Genomic DNA, 17,718 nt, shown 5'->3' on the forward strand with positions numbered 1-17,718 from the left:
GGTCAGGTAAGTTGGCTGATTTATTCCTACCTCACCAGGACCATGGTTTTGGCACACAGGCTACTAAAAACTTACTTGGTCAAGTGTGGTCTGAGAAACAGAGTAGTCTTCTATGTGGAGTCTCTTTTTGTTCTGGGAGAGAATACTGAATATTCTGGCCAGTGAAGACTGCGAAGACGGAAGTTGGTACTGCAGCATATTGCGATGCTTCTCCTTCAAGACACTTCCGGGGAAGGCATTCCCAAAGAATTCCTCAACTGGCTTCAAGTCTGGGTTAGCCCCTGCAATTCGCACCACTATGGTATAACCATCTCCAAACCTGTACACAAGAAGGCCAGCAGAGCAGTTCATGTAAGTGGCACTGAAACAGACGTACAGCTTAGAATTCAGCACCTTTTCCCATAGCCAGAAAATCAATGGGAATGCTGCATGAGGAATTAAGTCTGACTGTATCTCTGTGTGATGTAAATGACGACAAAATAGCTACCTGTTCTTTAGATGCTGGACGCTGCCCAGACACCTGAATCGCCCATTGACCATTATCGCCATTCGAGTGCACAGCGCTTCACACTCTTCCATGCTGTAAAAAGAATTAAATCCCTTAGTGCTGGAAGGAGTGTTGGAGGGCAGAGCAGCTGAGCCAAGCTTTGCATCCAGCCCCAGCAGATGCAATAGTTGCAATATGACACAACAGAGTTGATACTTGCCTGTGAGATGTAAGAACCACTGATCTCCCCTCTTTGATAACACTCAGAGCACAGTTCCACAAGAAACGGCGTGCTTTGGGATCCATCCCTGTTGTTGGCTCATCCTGCAAAATACATACAAAAAAATAGGATATGCTGTTCCATGCTACCAACAAATACCTCATCTCTGAAACGACTTGGCCATTCTGATGATGCATATTGGAAAAGATGACAGTAAGCAAGTTTTAAAATGGGAAAACAACTTATGCTCAAAAGCATGTTTGCTAATTTAAAATTTGAAGAACTGAGAAGCACTATTTATTTTGCAATTATCGAAAAAGTCAGTTCTAAAACAAGCTAAACTCAGTTCAAGTTCAAATTGAGCAAGAAAATGCTGGAGGGCTGTAATGTTCTGCATGCATAAAAATATTTGTGCAAGTGGTGAAGATGCTTTAACTGTTGCTAGTTTGGCATCGTGTTTCAGATCTCCACTTCTCCACTGATTTTTTCATGAACAGAAACCATGAGACACATTATTGTTTGAGTATACATTCAAATAGGCTCAAACAGTCCCAAAGAAAGATTCCCTGTGTTCTTTGCCTATATTTAGGTGACTGATGACATTTTTAGATTTTGTTGGTCGCAAAATAGCCAATCTTCATCTGAGCCTAATTTTTCTGTTTTTAGAGGAAAACATTAATGAGTTAAGGTTGCAGACTCACCAGGAATACCACAGGTGGCCCTCCAATGAGGGCTATTGCTGTGGAGAGCTTGCGCCTGTTCCCTCCACTGTAGTTGCCTGCATATTTTTCTCCATATTTCACAAGGCCCAGTTTCCGAATTGCCCATTCGCCAACCTACAAGAGACAGTACAATATCTTCATGAGTCAACCACAGCAACATCTACACAGTGAGATTTTCCTTACAAGCTTTAAGATGATTTTTCAGAAGGGCCACTCATCTGAGGCTTAATCTGGCATAGCTCCAGGTTTTGAAACCCTCAGATCAAGGTGTATAAATACCAGCCCCTGAGGACCCAGACAATCAGACAGCTGCAGCTTTGTTAGCATAGATTCATAGAATCACAGAATGTCTTGAGTTGGAAGGCACCCACAAAGATCATCAAATTCAACTCCTGGCCTCAAAGGATCACACAAAATCCAAACCCTATGTCTGAGGGCAGTGTCCAAACACTCCTTGAACTATTGCAGCTTGGGGCTATGCCCAGTGCGCTGGGCAGCCAGTGCACAGGCCAAAAATGACCATGCAGTTCAGCATCAGCCTAGCCCTGCTAACTACTAGTGTAGTGGTCTTAGCAGTACATGCTTTATCCAGCTTTTTAGTTGCTATGGGCTTGCAGCAGGGACACCATCTCTCCTGACACACAGCAATTGGCACCACTGTGCATTTCAGCTCTTCAGATATATTGGGAGGATCTGTTTTATTATACAGAAGTACACACACTGCAACTGTCAGCCTCTTGTTGCTTTAGTTTAGGAACTAAAACGTGTTTAGCAAAGAGATTCAGTTACTATTTGCACCAGAACCAGGTCCCTGTGCTCAGAGCGCAGCATAGAGGAACCTGCCTGCAAACCTCAACAGAGCTTGCAGTTTTCACCTGCCACTGCTGTCAGGGCTGTATGGGCATACTTTGGACACCAGATCTGGAAACAGTTCTACAGAACCCAAGATACAAATGGTGAAAGCTGCTGCCAGCCCAAAGAACTGAAATTGAGAAATGTGCTGTATGCTACTGTAAAACTGTTATTAATTGACTTACACCGTTAGTGTAAGCCTATGTGTGAATGCTGAAACAGGAGCAATTTAATGATACAGTGTGATCACTCAGAAAGAAGTAGATCACTATAATAATATGTGTATTGTGGGATATGAACATGGTAGCAGCAACAGTCTCTCACTGGGGTAATCCTATGGTGTTTTCGTTTACCTTGCAAACTTCTTTCTCAGGAACACCTCTGAGGAGTGCAAAGAACTCCAAATGTTCTCGCCCTGTCAGCAGTTCATTAATAGCATCAAACTGTGGACAGTAGCCCATGTTCTGATGGACTTCTTGGATGTTTGACAGGATACTGTAAAATAAGAATACCATTAGTTATGATTTTAGAAGTACACAACACTGAGATGATAAAAAGAGGAAGGTGAATCAATGGGTCTGGAATCAGTGGACAAATAACGATTCCTAGAACTCTGTCTTCACCAAACTCTTTTTCTTTTCTTTTTATAAATATGATATTGAAACATGTAGGTACTCAGAAGCGACTACCAGACCAAATCCACTGTGCTAAATGGCTGTAGTACTTTAGTAGACTCAGCAAAAGGCCAAGGCCCAAGAGTTGAGATAGAAAAAAGTGGGGTAGCATTTAGATTTGTTGGAAGTGGAACAAAGACCAAGAAAGTTGAAGGAGAAAGGAGCAAAGGTTCTTCTTTAAGACAAAGCAGTGAAAGATATCTTTTACCTGAAAGATTGTCTTTTACCTGTTTCCTTTGAGAAAAGCTTCTCCTCCTGTCACATCTGTATCACCAGTTAGCATCTTGAAAGTGGATGACTTGCCAGCACCATTTACTCCCAGAAGTCCAAAGCACTGGAGATATAAAAAAGCAAATAAGCACTGAGAACAAAATCCAGCCCTATAGTTTTCATCACGGAGAAGACTGGAGGCAACAGCCTTGACTCTCAAGATAACCTTGAGAGGAGGAAATCAGTGCATTTTCTGAATAAACTGGGCTTTCATTTTCAGCATAAATCTTCACGCTGGGGAAAAGCTATAGCATTACCTTAGTGCAGTGCCAGCATAGTGTGTCTGTGCTAAGCTTTAGAGAGTGCCATGCTTTGACCTCTAGCCCTAAAAGGTTGCAGAGTTCTCTGCCATCTTCAAAGGCAGAGAGAGACTGAGACATAAACTGCTTCAACTTCCAGGCCATTCGCTTTTGTGTAATTTGAACACCACCTGCTTCTAATTTCACTCTACTCTGTGTTGTGTGTTGCTCTTAAATAGTTGAAAAATACTGAAGCAGTAAGAATGACAAAATAAGCTTACCTCTCCAGGAGGGATTCCAACACATATCCTGTCAACTGCTGGCTTTCGTTTCATTCTGTAAATCTGAAACCAGAAAAAAACCAACAGTATAAATGAGAACTATAACTAGACCTGTACATATTTAAAACTACAAATATTCTTTCCTTTTGATGCCATCAGACAGTTCTTCTCCTGGTGAAGTGCACGGTTTTGCACAAATGGGTCTTAGAAATGCAAAACCTATTACCTTGGTCAGTTCCTTTATTTCCAGTATGTCACTCTGTCCTCCTCCGCTTATTATTCTCTGCCTTTCTCTGTTTACATCTTCATCTTCATCATTCACAGGAGGTAACTTGGCATAGACAGGCCTGTAGAGAGCAACATGGTAAAGCCTTGGAAGAAGATGACGGAGCTTAATCTTCTCCCCCTTCATGGCAAATACCAAGGAAAACTTTATCTGCCTGCCATGGTAAAGTGAAGCAGACAACCTACCTGGGTTTGATGAAGAATCTGTACTGGATGAGCACAGTAATGAGGAAGAAGACTACACCCTCCACTGCCATGGCAAACAGGTTTCTTCCCACCAGGTCCCAAGACAGAGGGGACACAAAACGATTCTCACCTGCCAAGATGAGGAGATGAGCACAGTCACCTTTCCAGAGCAATGGGAGATTGATATCATTTCCTCCTGCAGAGCTCACTAATTCAGGCAGTGGGAGAACTGAGAGCACAACAGCTCTACAGAATCTTAGCCACTCCTTCCACATAGCCTAGTAATCTTCCCCCCATGCGTCTGGATTCTAACAATTCTAAGTTCCGGGATCTATATGCCTGATTTCTTTGGTGTTTGAAACAGCTTGAAGAGGACAGCTGAGGATACCTGCCAGCTCTGATAAACTCTGTGCTGCAAACTGTGTACTCTGAATTCCTGAAAAGTCAGAAGAACAAAAGGTGTTAGTCCAGAGCAAGCTCACACAATTTCACTTACCAAACCTCTCCAGAGCATCAGCCATCGCCTGATTTTTCACCATGTCAATAAGACCTCGCCCAAGGCAGAAGTGAGGGAAGATGAGAAAGACAGACTTCAAGATGTCATTGATGTTGTTCAGCTTCTGTTAAGACAAAATTAAGTTCCAGTGAGCTGTCTGAGCAGAGAAAAGCCACCACCTGCTGAATGTGATGTCATGTTGTGAATGACCACCTGCAGCCAGCTGGCAGCACTGCAATCCCACAAAAAATCAGGGATTAGAAATATTCTGCCAAGAGACAGTCCCACAGGTCCTCCAGACAGTCAGTGTTCCTGCCTTGCTCAAGATGCTATTAAAGCAAGCAATGTACACCAAAGAAGAGATTTCTCCAAATGTTAGGTCTAAAAGGCAAGGCCTGCAAAAGGCAACATGCAGAAAATCTACAGGTTGAGGAGATGGGGAACTTGTGCTAACATAGACTGGTAATCTCAGTGGCTGTAGGTAGCCCCTCTATAGCCAATACTGGATGCTGTAATCCTTTTCCAGCTGGCTTAGTTCATAGGTCAGGCTGACAACAGAATCACAGAATTGTAGGTGTTGGAAGTGACCTCTGGAGATCATTAAGTCCAACTTCCTGCTAACACAGGTTCCCTACAATAGGTCACATGGGAAAGCATCCAGATGGGTTTTGAATATCTCCAGAGAAAAAGACTTCACAACCTTTCTGGGTAGTTTTCTCCTGTGCTCTGTCACCCTCAGTTTAGAGTTCTTTCTCATGTTCGTATGGAACTTCCTGCATTTCAGTTTGTGCACATTGCCCTTGTCCCAAAGAGTGGTTACTTTACTGTTCTGTCAGGCACTTATCTTCAAGAAAGTGCATGTTTCTGCTGAGATAAAATAGCCCTTATAACAAAAGGGATCAGTATCAAGGACTGCTGCCTCATGCCCACAGGCAGGTGGTGCAATCAACAAGTTAATTCTACAGGGCTCCCTCAGAGGTACTTCCCACTAACGTGTCAAACAGAGCCTGCTAAGGCATCTTGTGTTACATACAGGCATGAGAGACACTTGGACCTTCCCCAGTAGGCATCTGGCCTTGGAAAAAAAACTGAAGTGAGATGCAAAAGTTCCCAATACAGTCAGTAAGATATTTGTCTCTGAAAGCAAAACTGAGGACAACTAACCAGAATGCTTGAAATGCCCTGCAGTAGATAGAAACTGCCCTCCTACAAAGAACATGCAAGCAATTCAAACTGAACATGTTTAAACACATTTAGAACACTGCAGTAAGGGTAACAAGCTGGAAATTTGTCAGGGCAACATGGTACCAATGTGGAATTCTGCTCTGCATCAGTACAAGACAGTGAAGAGCTTCTGGGAAGACTTACGTTGTTGGTGAAAAGTTCCAGGACAAAGGTGGCCACACTACCATTGATGCCAATGAAGAGGTTCACACTGGTCAGCACAACATATGCTGTGCTGGGGATTTTGAACACAAAGGAGGCTGGATACATGAGAGGAGTGATAGACCAACTGCAAGATGAAAGGCAACAACATCAGGTAAGTCATTTCCAAACATAAGTGTTTCCCTAATCATTCTGCAGAGAAGGAATCCCTTACCCATAAAGAAACAGAAGAAGAGCGAGCACAGGCAAGTTGGAGGAGGATACATAGGACTTCTGTTGGAAGCAGATGAAGATGATGATGACGAGTGTGGCTGGAACGATGTAGTTGCACTAGAAGGTGAAAAATATAGCTTTAGATTAATTTCCAGATGACAAAAAAAACTAATGCATCTTTCTGCTCTGCACCAGTGTTTTTCAACACCCTTCAGAGTTCTCAAGTCTACTCACAAGAGGAAATTCATAGCAGCATTACATGTGTAAGCAACAGTGTGGTATATAAGAATTCACACTTCTTGGTTCTCTAGAAGTAGCTGATAAGATTCTCACAGGTTCTGGACACAACAGATTGAAAAACCTACTTTGAATGAGCAGAGCAAAGGGCTATGCAAGCCAACATTCTGGGGCAGATATTTTCAAGTGACATTAAAAATGTCACTGATGCTAATGCTGAAGCTTATGGTTGCCCTCCCATCCTCAGTTCATGTTTTTTGTCCCATCTAGGTGAACTACTGCCCAAGGAAAGGCAGAAGTCAAAGGCAGAACAGTTATCACATGATGAATTAATGTAGTGCCTACTGGCCCTAGCTACACTCTACACTTCAGCAGACACCCTGTAAACACAGGATGGAGGACAGTTTAGAAGAGCCATGGAGTATAGTCCAGTCCTTACCATATCCCAGACAAAGTTGGCCAGCCAGTAGATCACAGGCTTTACACCACTGATGAACTGCAAGTGCTTAGCCTTGCTGACACGTTCCTGGATGAGGAACACCACAAAGCTGGCAGGAACAAAGGACATGGCAAAGATCACACAGATGGAGACTAGGACATCCACAGACGTGGTCATCCTGGAAAAAAGAAGGAAAGCAAAGTGTTTATATGCTGGTGCTCTCTCTCTCAAGATGAAATCAGGCAGTTCATGTGGGCAATGTGGAAACTCATTTTGCTGTTCTCATTTTGCAAGGTAAAGGATGACCATACCAGGCCATGTTAACTACAGGGATGCTCTCCATCTGTACAGTAAAGGCAATATGCACAGCCTGTAAGTGTCTCAAAAACAGTACCACAACCTGCAGGTCACATTAACACAGTAGTCCTTCCCCTTTCCTCACTACTGTTCTACATAACTTTGTTTCCCACATAATGTATTTACTAGGGTAGATAGGCCGTTTCATATTTACTTATTTATTGATATTTTCTTATATATTGACAGTCGATCATATTTACTACAAGCTACATAATGAGAGTAAGCAACTTCTGTATCCCTTTCATAACTAGTGCTGACTCTTATGTTTTGGTTACTCATCCTCCTTGAGTAGTAAGGAGTTAAACTAGAGTAAAAAAGTAGTGCTGATTTATGAGTAAGTGCTTAATAGTACATGCTGCAGCTTGTCCAGAATACAGACATTAAGGCCAACATGGTAGAATCTCAGTGCCATCAGCTACTGACTGCCCATCAATGACACTATAGCATTTCTCGCATCACCAGGTTCCAGTAATCACCAGCTGATTATCCCAAACCCAACTATATTCATGTTAGGACTTACAGGGCCACTTCAGAAAGCTGCTGCTTAGTCAAGTTGAGTGGGTGATTGAAGGCAGTGATCCCATAAGCACTAGGGTTTTTGTCCTGCTGCAGGTTGGCCCGAAGAATGGCATTGTTGATCACATTCAGGAAGGAGGCAATGGCATGCCAACCTTTATTGTTGAACCACACCTGCAAGAGACCACCACATCAGTGTTAGAAAGGCATCAGGTATACCAGTTTTTCCTCTTGAACTTCTATCTTTTAATTTCTATCTTACAACTTCTTTCTTTCTATTTCCAGATATTTTGCTCAGGGACTGGAATATAGTTTGACCAATAACCATCAGAGGCTTCTGGAAGGAAAAGTATGCCCCTTGAAACAAAGCCACTGATCCTACACAGAACTCCTTTTGAACTTCTGACTTCAAAGGAGTAACAGATTTCAGGAAAACCAAGAACAATAAAATCTGTATTTTCTCCACTAGCAAATAATTTAAATGTAGAGAGCTCTAGTCTGCACAATTGCCTATGGCAAACTGCTGGGGCTTTGCTACCTAAAAATAACCCAAGGTTACCAGAGCTTAAAACAGAAGGCAGAGCAGTGAGGACGGCTTATTTACCTTCACATTGTTCTTTGTGTCCAGTCCTTTCATGAAACTTGCCAAGTTGTTGAGAAACCGATCTCCAGAACTCCCCTGTAAACAGTAAAAAGACAGTTACTTCTTCTTTAGTAGTACCTTCCCTGTTGTCCTGGACTCTGGGAATCACACTAGGTTTTTCACAGCTCTAACAGTACTCTTTCAAGTCTGCAGCCAGTATCTTCAAAGACAGAGGTGGTAAGAAGGCTAAGAAAGCACAGCTTTCTTCTTCCCCTATACCCTTTTGCAATCCCACCAGTAGCAGAGATCAGCCTTAGGCCTGTTCTTTTTGTTTGTTTGTTAGTTTTTTCTTTTCTGCCCCAGAGACAAATATTAACCAGGATTGCAGGTAACTTCCAGAGACAATGGAGCTTAGAGGCAGTCTCAGAAGAAAGCAGTGGCCCAGATTATTTTCTGAGGTAGGACAGACTCTGCACAGAAGCAGTGAAGTGAGGTTTTAAAACAGCTAGCAACAACTTGTTAATTCCTTTAAGACAGTCCTCCCTAAGACAGCCAAAAAACACTTGGAGGTGGCTGTTATTTCTATTATTTCCATTGGCTTTCAGCTGGTGTCAGGGAGAATCTGTTCTTTAAAAAGAAATGTTGTGCAAGTGTCAGATAAGTGTGGTTAAGTGTGGTGCTGAGCCTTTGCTGCTCTCAAACACTCAGCCCGGAAAACCTCACCTCACAGCTGATGGGCAGAATGGAAATCTAACTAACATACACACTCTTCCCCTCTTACTGTTTTCAAGTCATCTCCCAAATAACAAAATTCTGTCATGAGTGCAATCAGGATTTATGGAAACAGCTACTCACCTGTGCTAGCTCCAAGATCTTCTTCACCTGTTTAATGGCATCAGTGACTTCATTGCTTGGAGGAAGCACATGGGAACTTCTGGCTCCCAAGGAAAAGCCTCCATATCTAGGAGTACAGATAGAGTGTGAAGCACAGACCAAACTACACATTCAGCTCCAAAAAAGACCACTTCTCCCTCTCTAGTTGTCTCCTTTTTTTGCACCATAACTGTGGCAAATGTCTCCAGACTTACTAAAAGAGCAAAGTATGATCTTTCCACACAGCTGTTGAGCCCTGCTGTATCCTGCTCCTTATTTCTGAGGTTAAATACTCAGTTTATGACTACAATGCTCTGTCTGCAATGACACAGACAGTCTTTATTGAATGCAGCTGTCCTGCTGCCTGTGCAGGCAAAGCAGGGTATTTTCCTGTTTCCCTTGGTTGGAAAAACAGTCCCTCCTGTGGAACAATATTGCTATTGCAAATCTTTTCAAGCCGGTGCTGCTCTCCACATAAGGCAGCAGGCTTTTCAGCAACGTTCCTTGGGGTTGTTCCAGCTTATCCTTAACAGTGCCCCCCAGACACTGAACAGTTGAGAGCCACATATAATGAACTATGAAGCAGAGTGGATCTGTCTTGAGCACACTGCTTAGTTGTTAGTGGACATATACAAGTTAGAGAAAAAGCAGTAACTCACCTGAACTCATTCACCCAGATTTTGTTCTTTAAACTGCCAAGAGAGAAAAGAAAGCAGATGTTATATATGGAAAAAGAGACAACTGCTACTAGTACTTCAGGCACAGACAGGGAAAAGAGTGCTACTCCCTCACATCTGGCATATATCTTTAAGGTCCCTTCCCACCCAAACCATTCTATCACTCTAAGTCCCACCTGGGTGTGACTCTACGTCTCTGAGTATGTACCCGGACTTATCCATCACTCTGCCTGCAAGGTTCAGGACATGTCACCTCTGTTCCCCAAAGCTGCCATGTCATCACTAGAATGCAGGAACACTTGTATGGATTAGGATAGTTTCAGCTGAGTAGGACTGGCCATCTGCTGAAAAGCATGCATTGCCCAGGCCTGTCTGTCTGTGTTATGCAGCACCCTATTGACAGCAAGCTGTATTTGTTGCAGATGCAGAAGACAGGATGTGTGTATCAGTTACCTTTTCCCAATGATCTGCGCGTAGGTCTTCACTAGATAGTCTGATATATTGCGACCTGTGAGATTCTGGAGGATGTCAGCAGTGTCTTGTTCTCGCTGGCATCACCAGGGAAACAGAGATGAATGTCCATTAGAAAATGCAGCAACCAAATCAGGCAGACTGTGCTCAGTGCTGCCCACAGTAACCAAACCCAGTCACTCTGCTCTCCAGAACCATCTCTCACTTCAGGACAACTAAGATCCATCTTACCTGTGGGGGTGGCAGCCCGCCTGCGCCAGGGGGACACACAGGTAGCATCTTCTTGATCTTCTCATTGCTGCACTCGCAAGATGGAGAAGGGTTCTCCATGCTCCAGTTGCCTCTCAAGATTTCCAGGACTGAGTCTGGGACTGAAGCAGTGGTCCATTCCTTTTGTCCCACAGTGCAAGGAGTGTCTCTGTGGTAGGACAGAAGCAAGGCAAATACACTTTTGAAAACAACAGTGGTGGCTTTTGCTTAATAGTAATTTAAGTAACAGATGCCACTGTACTCAGGACAAGAAGCAGGCTGCAGGACAAATGGAGCTTCACTGAAACAAACAGCTCAGAACAAAAGATCAGGTTCTAACAGATTCTAGTGTTAAAGTGATCGAGTCTGCTCAACACTGAGTTGTGCTGGATACTCTCCTCAATCTTACAGCAAACAGAGTGCTTTACTTCAGTCCCAGCACACACTGCACTTAGAGCTGAGAGAAGATCACAGCAGACAGCTGCTTCTTGGATGGCCTCTCTGCCTCAGGGGCAACAAAACATAGCTCTCCCTCAAGGCAGCCTCAGAGGGCAGATGATTTGCAGCCTTCTCCTAGAACCCACAGCCAACTAATTCAGCTCCTATGTCTGCTTAAATTTACTTCTCCACAACTGGTCAACGTTTAGGGCACAGGGTTCCAACCTTCTTCTCCACTGTCCTATGATGATGAGCTGTGGTACTTCCAGCCTAAGCACAGACTATCCCAGGCTGTATATTCTATCTGCACAAGCAATCCACATCGTCAGTTATTTGCCCAAGGCCATGCAACAAGACAGTGTCAGAGCAAACGCTGCTGGCTCTCTATGCCATCTGCTGGCATTTGTGGAGGTGTTAACCAGGGTTTCTAGTGCAGTCAGAAATAAGATTGTGTGAATATCTAGTCAAAAGCATACAGCAACACTATTAGGTCGTATTCTTCATTCAGAACCAAACAGTAATTTGAGGGAGAGACTATCATCTTTTTTCCTCCTCTGTCGTGAGGACTTGCACTCAGATCTCACTTTCTTGCCGTGCTAAGTGCCAGCAACTTTCCTGAAGGTCCCAAATAGAAAAAAAGGGGAATGCAAATACAGGTCTTTTGGTTTAAATCTTGCCCTGGCTATGTTTAAGTATCAAACCCTGAAGCTGGCTTAATCTACTCAATGACCAGAAGCCAAGGCCAGGCTTCTCCTTTGAGCACTGAGTTCTACTTACGGGATGGAGTGTCCCTGCATACAGCGTGTTCCAAAGCCAGGTTTATTGAGAAGGGCATCCAAAAGCTTCTGGGTGCCTGCATCTTCTGGTGCATCATTACTATGGGTTCAGCAAAGAGATATCACCAGGTCAGTGGGATAACAGGCATACTACAAAAACAGCAGCAGAGCAAAGCTGAGAACACAGTGAAAAACCTCAGGAAAAAAACATGGGTAGAAATTAAAGTATGAAAAACACTTGGTCTATGAGCACTCGTCTTTGTTTTTTGTGTGTGCACAGTATCACTAGACTCACAGCACCATAAAGAAATTGAAATGGCTTTGCTAGTAGTTAAGACAGGTATTTAAAGGCTTAAGAAAAAAATACTACAATATCTTTAAAATGTACTTCTGTGCTAATCACAGAAAGCAAGTTTAAACAATCAGATAAGGAATTCAGTACTCAGTAACTCAATTCAGCAGAGGAGAAAAGAATTTTAGGATTTAGCATCAGTTCTGAGCCACAAGGAACATACCTAATAAAAGTATACTGCTCATCGTACATCCAGGGCTGTAATTCCAGGCTGGGATACTTCCCAAAGGGAGGAACAATCAGACTGAACATGAGAGCAATACACACAAAGACAGCTGGCAGCACAATCTGAAATTACAAGGAGAGAGTGAGCCTATTTTATTAAGGTGAACATGCCAGAGGCATCATTAGCTTCAAACGATTCAATGGCTCAAGACTTTTCTACCTTCCAAATAAAATCTTAGCTACAGGACTAGAGGGAATGCCCTCAAGTTGATCCAGGGGAGGTTCAGGATGTCAGGAAACATTTAATCTCTGAATGAGCAGTCAGGCACTGGAATGAGCTGCCCATGTTGGTGGTCAAGTCACTGTCTCCGGAGGTGTTTCAGAAACATTTAGACATTGTAATAATAAAGGATGTGGGTTAGTGGGGAAATACTGGTGATAGGTGGATGGTTGGACTGGATGATCTTAGAGGTCTTTTCCAACGTTGGTGATTCTGTGACTTACCAAGGCATCTCTAGGCACCAAGGCAAGGCTTATCTTCAGCCCTGAACAACTCAGCCTCCACATGCTAGAGACTTTGGATTTGAACCTCACCCGCACCTTTCCCATGCAAGAATAGCAGGCAACCATTTGGTTATAAGATTCTCACTTGCACAAGCCCCTTTTTGTTCAGATATGTCAGTGCAGACCAGATTTGTTGATGAGTTCTTCTGAAGTTTTCTTTCTGCTTTCAACCCTTAACAAAGCATGTGTTCCAGAGCTGTCCCTCCTGAGGGAACCTTGCACATGTTGGATGATTGTACCTGAGCAAAGAAGCCCTTCCGGCTTCTCTTGGCAATAAGCAGTCTCTTCCACAACAGAGCCACAAACTGTTGCTGGGAGAGCTTCCAGCCCTTCATCTGGTAGGAGCCTTTCCCATCCATGCCACTAAGAAGGTCAGTCTCTCTGGATTCTGCTAGCAAGAAGCAAGAAAGAACTCTTAATTGCAAGCCCACAGAGATATTCCCTCAGAACTTCTGTGCTGAATTAACAAGGTGAAGGCTGGACCAACTACTCTCACTTATCAAAAAAGAGAGCAACAAGCAGAGAAAGCAACAGAAATTCACAGAACAGCATTTATGTCTTTATCTTTCTGAATTTTAACAGGAGGATGGAACAGGCACTGCTGGATACTGCATTGCCCATGATTTCTGAAGGCAAATAAAACACTACTCCTTTGTCACTCTCAGCCTTGTAATCTGCACTATTTGTAATGTGAAAGAGTGCTCACAAGAAGAAAGTAGGCTTGAGAACCAGCAATACCTGGATCAATGTCTGAATCATTAGGGTCAAATGCATCATCTTCTGTAAATGGACGAAGGCAGCTCTGTCTGTCTCCAAATGCACGCCTGTTCCTTCTGGCAGGCAATGTCCCATCTGAAAATAAAGCAGTAGCTGAACTGCTTCCATTCATCTCCAATTAGTACCAGAAAAAGCAAAGCAATATCATTTTCATTTTTACATGACCTTCCATCTGTGGATTGAGAAGCTGAGTTGGAGTGATTCCAATCCAGGAAAAGCTAAAACCATGACTGCTGCGAGGTCATATGGTTTATGCATCAATTTTCACATTCTGTCCTAGAAGTTTCTTCCAGTACTATGGACATTTATTTATTTATTTTTATTTAGCCACAGAAACTCGAGGCTGCTCTCACTCAAGGAAAGTACTTGCTTAATATGCACGTGACACCAACAACAGTTTACTAGCGTTAGTTTTTCAGGAAATGCTCAAGAGCACTGATTTACCCTCAGAAAAAGAGAAAGTCAGACAGCACTGTGATTTGGCCCTGTCAGTAATTTTTCCTACTCTTCAGAGTAGATGGTGTCACTCAAATTCACAATACCTCAAACACTAGAACCTCTCCATATGAATAGGCAGTAAGAAACAGTACACAAACACACTTAAAACATACTAAGAACAGCTGCCTTAGATCATAAAATAAATCTCACTGCCGAAGAGTTCCAGTCCAGACACAAATAAGGACTGTCACACCAAAGCACGTGTCACTGTATAGCTGGACACACCTCCATATGTAAAGGTCACTCACCTGTTCAAATATAGTTATACTGAGGCCAGGAACACTCCTCACTTGATACACCCATTAGATTCTTTCCTGCCCAGGGAGCTAAAGCCTGCATTGAGACCTTAATGCTGTAATTTCTAGACTTTGTCAGCCATGTGCTTAAACAAGTGACAGTATCTCTCCCTTAAGTTTCCTTCAAACCCATAGGAAACAACAACACTCACCTGAGGTTTCTGCATCCACACCACTATCATCAGCCACTTTGAGGAAGATCTGAAAGACCATGGTAAGTGTCAGTTAAAATTAGAAGGGAAGCAATACTGTGATGACTCCTTCAGGAAATATCATGAGAGAGCCCAAGATTGATGTGTGCAGCATGAGAACAGATACAGGATTTATTCCCTGGGTTATGGGAGCATGAACTTCCTTTCTGGCTTTCAGAAGCATAGCCTGAAAACACATAGCAGCTGTTTCTCCTTTCCAAAATCAGTTCTCAGTATATCTTAAATACAAGCTATTTCCTATGTCTGAAAGAGACTTAGGTACTAAATTTGTCAGTTAAAACAGTCACAAGTAACAGTCCTACACAGTCCTCTGACAAGGGCCTACAGCTATTGAGTTTCTCTAAAGAACAATCTCCAATATCAAAAATGCATGCTTTCAGATAAGTGCAGTACAAAGTATCCCTAAAAATACCTCAAAACTGTTTACACAGTCATTATAAACCAGTCTGGGGCTAACCTTCCCATGACATCTCAGCAGAGCGCAATTGAGTACAAAGGACCTATACCTGCCTGTATCACATTTCCATTTTTAATGCACACGCTTTAATGGTGCAGAAGAGAATCCATTTTGGAGAGGAGTACAGATCTGCCTGCTCCACAACAAACAGGCAGATATTTACATGAAGACAGCCTTTTTCTTACTTTTGCCATGATTCATTTTCCCTAGTTCAAGTGGAAAAAAGAAGCTTAAGCTCACTCACCTCCTCTAAGGTGGTCTCAGAAATGCCATAGCTGGAAATGCCAAGGTCAGAAAGACGGTCATCAATTTCATGGAACAGCTCGACAAAAGCTCCCTCTTTAGCAGCTTTGTATGGCAAGACATAGGTTAACTCATGACCAATGTCCTCAACCAGTCTTGCCTCAGGGACGTGTTTTGTAATGAGATTTGAAATTGCAGAGACATCTAGAAGAACCAAAGGAAAAGGTAATGTTCATCTTTTTATTCTGTTCATCACGTGGAAAAAGAGCTTGGTCTGAAAAAGGTCCTGTCAGAAGGAGGCAAAATGGGACAACCTTGGAAAGCAACTCATTTCTACGGAAAATATGGGTTCTTTTCACATTCAGCAAAGGCTTGGACCCAAGCCTAGCTACTGCTCTTATTTGAAGAATTTGAGATATCTTTTACGCTACTGGCAGCCCTGCAAGATATACTGATAGCAGGTATAGTAACTATACCATCTTCGATAGTCAAAATGAACTCAAAGTGGCTTATTAGACAAAAATGTTACCATTTATGGATTTAAAATTACTGTGTCTGTGATCTTGATAAGTAAGCCTCTGCATCGCTACAATAATTGGACAAAATTAAGGCTATTGTTAAAGGTCAAAGAAGGAACAGTGTTATCAGAGGGACTGAATACCATACTCTTTTTCCAAGCCTCACCTATTGTCAGAGTGTCACTTTCATGGTCACTGCCAAGGCCAGCATCAGAACTGCTCTGGGAGACGCTGTCATCCTGGTCACAAAAGAGGAGATAACCAGTAAAAAATGTTAGTTTAGTTAGAAAATAGGCATGTCTGGATGCTATGATCTTTGTAACTCTAAGCAAACGCTGCAGCATGCTGGATACTCTACAGAAGAATGTGAAAGTAAAGTCCTTGAAATAGCACTAAAATACATGCAAGAAGTCACAGCAGTAGGCATATGCATTAGAGAAGTGTGCATTCCATCTATCCTGTCTCTCTCCAAGCAGCTTTGGAAACAATGGCTTTGAAAGAAACTATAATGGAAGCATACATTCCATGCAACGCTTTAAGTAGATGTGGTCTGCCATAAAACCTATGAAAGAAAGCAAAACTTCTTTTTTTAAAGAGACTTCTCTTCAATACATTCTGGTATGTAAAATCTTAATTGCTGCTTCCTGTAAGTCAAAATTTCACATGTGAAAGACCAGTATAACCAGGAAGAGTTTGCTGTACCTTCTTCAGATAGGACACTGTGCTGCTGCTGTTTCGACAGGAGCTCAGAGAGGAATCCACATCTTTCTTGACAAGGGTCAAGTAATAGCCTGTTCCCAGTTGGTTCTTCAGGAAAAGAGAAGAACCAACGCAGCAGAGCTTGCCATGAGAAATGATGGCAATTCGATCCCCCAGAATGTCTGCCTCATCCATGTGGTGTGTGGAAAGAATGATAGTGCGGCCTGGAAGAAAGCAAAGGAGACACTGCTGTAAGTCAACTACACTCGTGTTTCCAAGCCAAGAAAGGCCATTACCATCTGGGTTTTGTCATGAAGTTGAATGGGAGGTTTGTTTCTCAAGTTGTAGCTTGTTTGAACAAGGTTAGTCACATGGAAAAGAGTCTGAAATGTTGTCGCAACTATATTCTCCCCACCCTTTGCACATCATTGCCACACTCAGCTGAAGTAGGTTAACTCCGTATCAGCAATCACGGCTACAATAAAGCAGGATAATGCTGCACATAAGGCATGGATTTCTGTCTTTAAGTATCCTGACAATCCAGTGAGGAGCTTTGTTCAGTTCTGATCTGAACTGGATAAAAAATGAGGACAGGTGAGAGCAGAATGTGCTTATCCCACAAGCTCTTTGTTCCTTTCTTAGTGCAGGCAAGAATGGATTTGCAAAGACATACTGCTATTTTGGGAACAGTTGTGAATCAGAGATTGATTTTCTTTTGCTTTTCACAACACTGTTTCATTAGGAATACAAAAAAAGACCACATACCTTGTCTATACTTCAGAAGCAGTTCCCATATCCCTCTCCGAGAATAAGGATCAACTCCAGCTGTGGGCTCATCCAGAATGACAACTTTGGAGCCACCAACAAAGGCTAAGGCAACTGAGAGCTTCCTCTGCATGCCACCTGAAAGATGCAACAAGAAAGAGGGGGTCAGGCTGATGCAAAGAACAGAACAGAAATGAGAGCAACGCAGGGGAAATTGAGCTCTCCAGGAAAACGCAAAATTGAGC

General features: G+C 42.8%; 1 protein-coding gene across 4 annotated transcripts in view; it reads right to left on the reverse strand.

Annotated features, from left to right (window-relative positions):
* Positions 1-17,718, reverse strand: part of ABCA1 (ATP binding cassette subfamily A member 1) — a 91,458-nt gene that overhangs the window by 3,359 nt on the left and 70,381 nt on the right. For 3 of the 4 annotated variants that reach the window (XM_090132133.1, XM_031607730.2, XM_090132135.1), the window contains 28 exons: positions 17,474-17,611; positions 16,712-16,932; positions 16,176-16,248; positions 15,493-15,695; positions 14,732-14,780; positions 13,747-13,860; positions 13,248-13,399; positions 12,443-12,567; positions 11,929-12,027; positions 10,696-10,882; positions 10,447-10,541; positions 9,976-10,008; positions 9,299-9,404; positions 8,465-8,539; positions 7,865-8,034; positions 6,988-7,165; positions 6,313-6,428; positions 6,081-6,225; positions 4,713-4,836; positions 4,217-4,346; positions 3,972-4,092; positions 3,746-3,808; positions 3,183-3,289; positions 2,635-2,776; positions 1,409-1,543; positions 708-811; positions 488-580; positions 76-319 (listed from right to left, as the gene is read on the reverse strand). In XM_090132133.1, coding sequence (XP_089988259.1) covers positions 76-319; positions 488-580; positions 708-811; positions 1,409-1,543; positions 2,635-2,776; positions 3,183-3,289; positions 3,746-3,808; positions 3,972-4,092; positions 4,217-4,346; positions 4,713-4,836; positions 6,081-6,225; positions 6,313-6,428; positions 6,988-7,165; positions 7,865-8,034; positions 8,465-8,539; positions 9,299-9,404; positions 9,976-10,008; positions 10,447-10,541; positions 10,696-10,882; positions 11,929-12,027; positions 12,443-12,567; positions 13,248-13,399; positions 13,747-13,860; positions 14,732-14,780; positions 15,493-15,695; positions 16,176-16,248; positions 16,712-16,932; positions 17,474-17,611 — 3,542 coding nt within the window. The remainder of the gene's footprint in view (positions 1-75; positions 320-487; positions 581-707; positions 812-1,408; positions 1,544-2,634; positions 2,777-3,182; positions 3,290-3,745; positions 3,809-3,971; positions 4,093-4,216; positions 4,347-4,712; positions 4,837-6,080; positions 6,226-6,312; positions 6,429-6,987; positions 7,166-7,864; positions 8,035-8,464; positions 8,540-9,298; positions 9,405-9,975; positions 10,009-10,446; positions 10,542-10,695; positions 10,883-11,928; positions 12,028-12,442; positions 12,568-13,247; positions 13,400-13,746; positions 13,861-14,731; positions 14,781-15,492; positions 15,696-16,175; positions 16,249-16,711; positions 16,933-17,473; positions 17,612-17,718) is intronic. The other variant, XM_031607731.2, reaches the window with a different exon arrangement.

Source organism: Phasianus colchicus, chromosome Z, assembly GCF_987193195.1.
Source record: "Phasianus colchicus chromosome Z, bPhaCol1.hap1.1, whole genome shotgun sequence".
Taxonomy (NCBI): domain Eukaryota; kingdom Metazoa; phylum Chordata; class Aves; order Galliformes; family Phasianidae; genus Phasianus; species Phasianus colchicus.